Source organism: Bufo bufo, chromosome 2 (genome assembly GCF_905171765.1).
Source record: "Bufo bufo chromosome 2, aBufBuf1.1, whole genome shotgun sequence".
NCBI classification, from domain to species: Eukaryota; Metazoa; Chordata; class Amphibia; order Anura; family Bufonidae; genus Bufo; species Bufo bufo.
The window spans coordinates 609,872,827-609,880,680 of NC_053390.1; the positions used below are offsets into that span (position 1 = coordinate 609,872,827).

At 41.9% G+C, this 7,854-nt stretch overlaps 1 protein-coding gene across 1 annotated transcript; it reads left to right on the top strand.

Moving 5' to 3' along the window:
* Nucleotides 1-5,621: 5,621 nt before the first annotated feature.
* LOC120990986 (40S ribosomal protein S2-like) lies at nt 5,622-7,053 on the top strand. The gene is made up of 2 exons (XM_040419878.1): nt 5,622-5,639; nt 6,151-7,053. The coding sequence occupies exons 1-2, from the start codon at nt 5,622-5,624 to the stop codon at nt 6,997-6,999; spliced, it is 867 nt and encodes a 288-aa protein (XP_040275812.1). The 3' UTR covers nt 7,000-7,053.
* The last annotated feature ends 801 nt before the right edge of the window (nt 7,054-7,854 follow it).

The window sequence follows — 7,854 nt, forward strand, 5'->3', positions numbered from 1 at the left end:
ATCGAAAACACCTGAATGAGCCTCTGTTCTTAAGAGTGGTGGTCTTTAAGGGGTTGAATAATTGTGTCAATGAAGAAATCACAAAAAAAAAACATTTAATACTGTATTACAAAAACAATTGATGTCATTTTAGTTGCATTTGGTTCTTTAAAAAGTCCTTGTAAGATTTCATTCTGAACACAATTACAAATGTACACTAAATTCCCTAAAACCCTTTACAGCATTGGGGGTTGAATAATTTTGAACACAACTGTATGTGTCTATCTATGTAGAATGAATATATTACTATATGTGAGTGTACTTAGCATGCTCAGATAGCCTGATTCAGACACTGTAGAACGGGCTAGAGAGGAAAGGGCATAGCTTGGTGCTGACAGGGAGTAGGGCTTTGAGTAACTATTATGGAGACTTATGAGAGGAAAGTCTGGAACAATTGCAGAGAGGTCCATGTGAGGAGAGTTGTCAAGGAAAGCAGCTTCTAGAGAGAAAGACATATTTCATATTTCATTATTGTGTAAAATCTGCCTCCTACCTGGTTCCTGTGCTTATATACTACACTGGTATTGCCACCCTTACAAGTGAGTTGAAATGCAGATCAAGTGGTACCAAGGCATACTGTTCTGTCACTGCATGCCAAGGTGAGCATTCTTAGCAACTGAAATGTGCAGACACTCTCATGGTCATGGCCAGCACTATGTTGTTTTTTAAAGGGTTGCAACACTGAGTTTATCACACGCCGCAAATGCCGAGCAGCCGCAATGTTGCTGCTATTGTCAATGATTATGTTTCCCAGTGTTAGTTGGTGTGAAGACATCCAGCAGGAAATTTTATGCTTGATGCACATTAGCAACTAATCCACTGTGTGGCTTCTCTCGCCCAAGCTCATCAGTTCCAAGACTTCGGTGAATAACGTTGGCATTCGATTTTTAAACTTGAAAACCATTTCAAAACAGGAATCCGAAGTCAGCTTCAGGACTGGCTGGTACCTCGGTACCGAAGCCGACTTCGGATCCAAGTTTTGAAATGGTTTTCAAGTTCTAAAATCGAACTCTGAAGTTATTCACCAAAGTCCCGCGAGACTTCGGTAATTATGAATTTCCCTCGCCGGAGCCCATACGCTCGAATGCTGTACAGAGACAAAGCTCCATACAAGATTCAAAGGAGGTTTTCAGCAAATCGACTTCGGATCTATGATCGATTTTCTTTTCTCAACACTAAATATAATATATGGCAACTGTGATGCAGGCCGATATGTCAGGTTAGATACACTAGGCTGTGCTAAATAGAATGCTTGTAATAAAATTTTTAACAGGTTTAGAAAAAAAGAAAGAAAGCACAAAGTATGTGGCAAAGATATAGACTGCTGGTGATGATGGAAAATACATTTATTGTACACTTATTAATTTAAGTAGCTTTGCAGCAGGTTTTTAGAAAAAAGATGCAATTGCGCAAGGTCTGCAGGAAAATATATGCTGGCGGTGATGCAGGAAAATAAACTTATTTATTAACTATAGTAGCTTTGCAACAAGTTTTTTTTTTAAAAAGTGCAATTGCGCCGTCTATGACAAAAACATATGCTACCAGTGGGTGATGCAGTAAAATGTGCTTATTGTACACTTTACAACTGTAGAAGCTTTGTAAAAGGTTATTGGACAAAATGTCACTATTGCACAATATCTGCGGCAAAAATATATGCTGCTGGCAATGCAGTAAAATACAAATACAATTGTACACTTATTAACTGAAGAAGCTTTGCAACACGTTTTAGGGAAAAAAATGGAGCCAGCGCCTAACCTCAGTGACCAAAATGTACCCTGCTTTTGCAGTAAAAATGCTTTTAGTTTTACACTTATTACTTGTAGAAGCTTTGGAACAGGTTTTTAGGGAGAAAAAGGAACAATTGCATGTTTGTGGCAAACTACTGTATATGCTGCTGGAGACTTTCAGACTTTTCAGGGGAAAAAGGCGGGCTTCTGCGCTTGAAAAAGAGTACTGTCTTTTTAAAAACTGATGTGAACTTGAAGTGCAACATTATATATATATATATATATATATATATAGGTCCAGAAAAAAGAGCGGCACTCCGATAGATAAAAGCAAGTGAACCCTTTATTCACCCAAGTGGTGCAACTTTTCGGCTCTAGTCACGAGCCTTCCTCAAGCTTGAGAAAGGCTCGTGACTAGAGCCGAAACGTTGCACCACTTGGGTGAATAAAGGGTTCACTTGCTTTTATCTACCGGAGTGCCGCTCTTTTTTCTGGACCTATTCATCGGGGTTACTAGTCTACTCCCCTTGAGACGTGCACCCGCACCTCTTCCTTGCAGCCAGTGCCGCCATTTTTCTTTATATATATATATATATATATATTGTAAGGGGTTACACTCTCAGGTAAGGCGGCAATGACAGATTCTCTTGCAGACCACAGGGTTAAAGTCCAAATGTTGCTTTATTTATCACACTCCGGCAGTACAGGCAACCCCACTTATAATTCACTGGGGAAGGTGAAGGTCCAGCACCACAAAACATAAACCAAAGTAAACACCTGCCCATCTGGGCTCTGGCTAATACAGTGAAGTTCCTAACTCAGTATTTCCCAACCAGTGTGCCTCCAGCTGTTGCAAAACTACAACTCCCAGCATGCCCGGACAGCCTTTGGCTGTGTGGGCATGCTGGGAGTTGTAGTTTTGCAACAGCTGGAGGCACACTGATTGGGAAACACTGTCCTAACTCACCTATTGAACACAGTTCACACAGAGAATTCAGCTTCTCTAGCCAGCAGGGCAGCCAGCTTCCCAGACTTTCTCCAGGCATCACTCTCTCTAGACTAACAGCCTGGACTGTGCTTTATTTCCCCTTGACGATCCCAGCTGGCTTCAGCTGGGGATCCTTTAGGCTAGGGGAAAACCTGTCCCAGAATGAGGTGGACTGGGGAGGTCCCTCTACCAATCCTACCTTCTCCCAGTCCAATAAAATCCAGCCCATAAACTTAACAAAACTGTCTCAGCAACCTACACATTGCTGAAACCATTTTAACCTTCTGGATTTTATTTAACTCACCCAGTTGAGGAAGCTGAATAGAAGTTGGCAAATGTGTATATCTTTCCATATAATTGGCCTTTGACAAATATATATCTGCCTTCACTATCACTCAGTGTGTCCATGTGTTGGAAACCCATTTTTCTGTGAAACACGATAGAGACTCCTTTTCTTTTAGATAAAAGCGTGGTTGAGTTATACCAATGGCAGTACTGAAATGTTTTGGAGAATGGTGTCAATGTTTTTTTAAAGTGAGTTTCTTGGAAAAAGATCACGTCCACCTTTTCTTTCCTCATGTATGTTAAGATCTTGGACCTTTTCTTAGGATCATTGAGACCATTAACATTATAAGAGGCGCAGATAAAATCAGCCATAATTGTGATGTATTTTAGGATATGTCCTGACCTGGTGTAAATCTGATTCCCTGAAAATTAACTTGGGGAGGGGGGATAAAGTTGAAAGGAGAAGAAAATTTGTAACAATTGGGTAGTACATATTCAAATTGAATATCGGTACTAAAAGTATGTAAGTAATACTGCCTGTTGTGGTGCCCAAATTTTGAGCACCTAGGGATGGAACAGTATGTGCTTCCACTCTAGATGTCAAACAGGGTGGAAGAGTTGGAGAAAATCTATTTCTCCAGTTAAATTTTAAAAAGTTTCAGATAGTTGTGTGTGGTGGGGGGGGGGGGGGGTACAATTGAGTTTGAAGGGTGTGAACATTAAGGACTGCTCCTCAGTCCTAACATGAGTGTGTGTGTACAGAAACGTGTACATACTAAACAAAGCAAGTCTATTTGGACGTCAAGGGTTCATATATACCTAAATACAAGTATAGGTTTTTCTGCAAGCCCCATACCCTCAGGTCCTGCGTGTTCGCGGGAGACCATTAGGCAGGTGAGCATGTACATCAAAACCCTCTCCTGCATGTAGTGTACATATACCACAATATAAGTGAATCACAAAAAATTAAGTGCAACAACAGTGAGACAGTTACAGTGAGGTTTCTCTGTGGCGTAACCGTTGATGAACCATACACCTTAGGTTACATCATAAAAGTCTCCACTGTGGAGTTTCTATAAAAGTTAAATACTGTATAAAAAAGAAAACATGTGTATACTAAACCGCATGAACCTAACTAGACCTTAGAGGTCTATATACATCTAGATGTGGGCAAGGGTCTCTTCTGCAGGCCCTGCGTCTACAGGCCCTGCGTGTTCGCGGGAGACCAGAAGGCACGTGGACATATACATCAGAGCCCCTCTCCCGCATTTAGTGCATACTTAATACAGTATATGTGAATCAACAATAAGGAGTGTCAACAAAAAGGCAAAAATCAGAAATAAAGTTGCCTATGATGTAGCCTTCAACAAAAAGCGTATGGCTAAGACTACATCATAAAAGTCTCTACTAGGAAAGTTTTAGTAAAGTTAATTACCATCTTCCATGTGAGAAGGATCTTCACAGGTATGTATGAGAGTTTCAGGAGAGAGGATCTTCATTCTCCCGCTGGCGTACGTTGAGACTTCTGCGGGGCTCTGTGGATAGCTTCTGTGTCTACAGTCTTCGGTCTTTTGGATTTTGGTGTAGTCACTGTCACCCATGGTTGGAGTTGGGGAAGTTGTGGTTCTTCATCTTCTTCCTCTCCGTCAATCCAGTCATTGATCACGATGTTGTTTAGTTCCAGCTTTTGGAAGGCCTTGTCAACATCTGCAGGTTCCCTAACAATTATTGGCTTCCCTGCGCAGTTAATGAAAAGTCCAAATGGGAATAGCCATCTGTATTTCAAGCCTTTGTTTCTTAAAGCGCTAGTAAGAGGTTGGAGATTGCCTCTTAGTTCAAAGGTGTATCTTGAAATGTCCTGAAAAATTAACACCTCTTTTTCCTCATATTCTATTTTTTTTGCAAACCTCGCTTTTTTAAAGATTTCTTCTTTAATGCTGAAGTCCAGAAGGCAACACAATATGTCTCTGGGCGAATCCATTTTAACATTTTTTGGTCTATAGACCATGTGCACTCTTTGGAATCCTAGGTCATATGTTTCTTCTTTTCCCAGGAGCTCACAGAAAATTTTGGTAAGGACTGGTGTTATTTCTTCATCTGTGACCGTTTCAGAGAGGCCTTTAATTCTCAGATTGTTTCGCCGTGATCTATTTTCAAGATCATCTAGGTGCAGTTTAAGAGCGTATGACTCTTTCTTTTGTTCTTTTAATTTTTTTGATAGGTGGGTAGCATGAGCAGAAAGTGATTGGGTGGCATCTTCAACTTGAGACACTCTTGAAGAAATTTGTTTGATGTCTGCTTTTATTTCCGTTAAATCTTCATTGATAGATTCTGAAAACTCTCTAATCATATTTTTTATACAGGATACTGTGGATAACGATTTGATAAGTGGTAGGTTGTGGTGGCTGCAGGTTTTCTGATTCTGAGGCTTGGTCTTCCTCTTCATCACTCTCTGACCACTCATTAGCTTGGGAGCTGTATTTAATGGCGTCTTTATGTTTAGAGATTTTTTCTGTATCATTGTTTTGTAATTTTGAGAGTTTCTTTGGCGTCTTTTGAGCTTTCGCACCTTTCTCTGATTGATGGCCTTTATTCATTTTGTTGGTTGATTGTCTCACAGACGCTGAAGGGTTTTGACCGTTAGTTTGCTGTACACACTTTGGATTGGAAAAACTAGTGGATTAAATACTGAGGAGCAGTTATATCATGCTCATTTACTGAGTTACATCATTTTGCTGCGTTGTCCTTTAAGTGTTTGGGGACGTTGCTGAGATGTTTTGTACAATTAAGTATAATGAGTTGAGCTAAGTATAATAGGTTGTATATAGAGGGCAAGGTATTATTAGCTGCATACAAAAAGCTGGGTGCACTGAGCTGTAGGTATAGTAGGAATTCAGCTAATGTATCCACAGCAGGGTTAGGGATCCCTCTTAATTGCAGGTAGCAGCCTGAATTTTTTTTTTTTTATTGTACAATCCCATTGTAATACATGTCATGATATTTAATGCTATGTAGACCAATCTTATTTATGTTTATGATATGGATTTTCATTATCATTTTATTGAAAAACAGAATTACTTTTTTGAACCTTAAAAATTTGAATAAAGCTAGTCTATACTAATCACCGATGCCGGTGCTAACAGGGGAGGTTTCCGCGGAGGCTTCGGCAGTGGGGGCCGGGGCCGTGGTCGTGGAAGAGGCAGGGGCCGCGGAAGAGGACGCGGGGCCCGCGGAAAAGCTGATGACAAAGAATGGATTCCAGTCACCAAACTTGGCCGTCTGGTCAAAGACATGAAGATCAAGTCCTTGGAGGAAATCTATCTGTTCTCCCTGCCAATCAAAGAGTCTGAGATCATTGACTTCTTCCTGGGGACTTCTCTGAAGGATGAGGTCCTGAAGATCATGCCTGTACAGAAGCAGACACGTGCCGGTCAGTGCACAAGGTTCAAGGCTTTTGTGGCTATTGGAGACTTCAATGGCCATGTTGGTCTTGGTGTGAAATGCTCCAAAGAAGTCGCCACTGCTATCCGCGGTGCCATCATCCTGGCCAAGCTGTCCATTGTACCCGTACGTAGAGGCTACTGGGGTAACAAGATCGGCAAACCCCACACAGTGCCCTGCAAGGTGACCGGACGTTGCGGCTCTGTACTCGTGCGTCTCATCCCTGCACCCAGAGGTACTGGCATTGTGTCTGCTCCGGTCCCTAAGAAGCTGCTGATGATGGCTGGTATTGATGACTGCTACACCTCCGCCAGGGGCTGCACTGCTACCCTGGGTAACTTTGATAAGGCCACTTTTGATGCCATCTCCAAGACCTACAGCTACCTGACTCCTGACCTGTGGAAGGAAACCATCTTCACCAAGTCTCCATACCAGGAGTACACGGACCATCTGGCCAAGACCCACACCCGAGTGTCTGTGCAGAGGACCCAGGCCGCAGCAGTTCCTGCCACCTCCTAAATCTGTTCAATGACCAAAATAAAGTTCATGATTGAGTAAAAAAAAAAAAAAAAATTTGAATAAAAAAAGAATTTAAACAGTTGAGGAAGCTGGGTGGGATATACACTCCTTCCAGGACTTTACCATACACTTTTCTGTTCACCTTACCACTATATATATACACTGCTCAAAAAAATAAAGGGAACACAAAAATAACACATCCTAGAACTGAATTAATTAAATATTCTTCTGAAATACTTTGTTCTTTACATAGTTGAATGTGCTGACAACAAAATCACACAAAAATAAAAAAAAATGGAAATCAAATTTTTTTAGCCCATGGAGGTCTGGATTTGGAATCACACTCAAAATTAAAGTGGAAAAACACACTACAGGCTGATCCAACTTTGATGTAATGTCCTTAAAGGGACTCTGTCACCACTTTCTAACCCCCCCTTTTAAAAGTATTGTTATCTCCATGGCGCCCCTGTGATTACAAAGGTGTTGTTAGAAGATAAATTCGCCGTCTCCTTTTGATAAAAAGAGCTTTTATCTAACCTGTCAATCTTCTTGATAAGGTGCCCAGGGCGTTTCTGTTGGTCTCAAGCTGCCGCCCGCCGCCGCCGCTGTTGGTGCCCAGCTCCTCCCCTGATGCTTTCAGCGCCGCCTGAATATAATGAAATACGCCTCCGGCTCTCGCTCAGTGCCCCCTCCTTTTAAAAGATCCCGCGCGTGCGCACAGGCCTGTGCCTGATGCGCCCGTGCGGACATTTACAATCAGCCTCATTGAGCGAAGTGCGCATGCGCGCACTTCGCTCAACCTCCTCATCAGACGAGCACTGCAGCCGGCCGGCTGCAGTGCTCGTCTGATGAGGA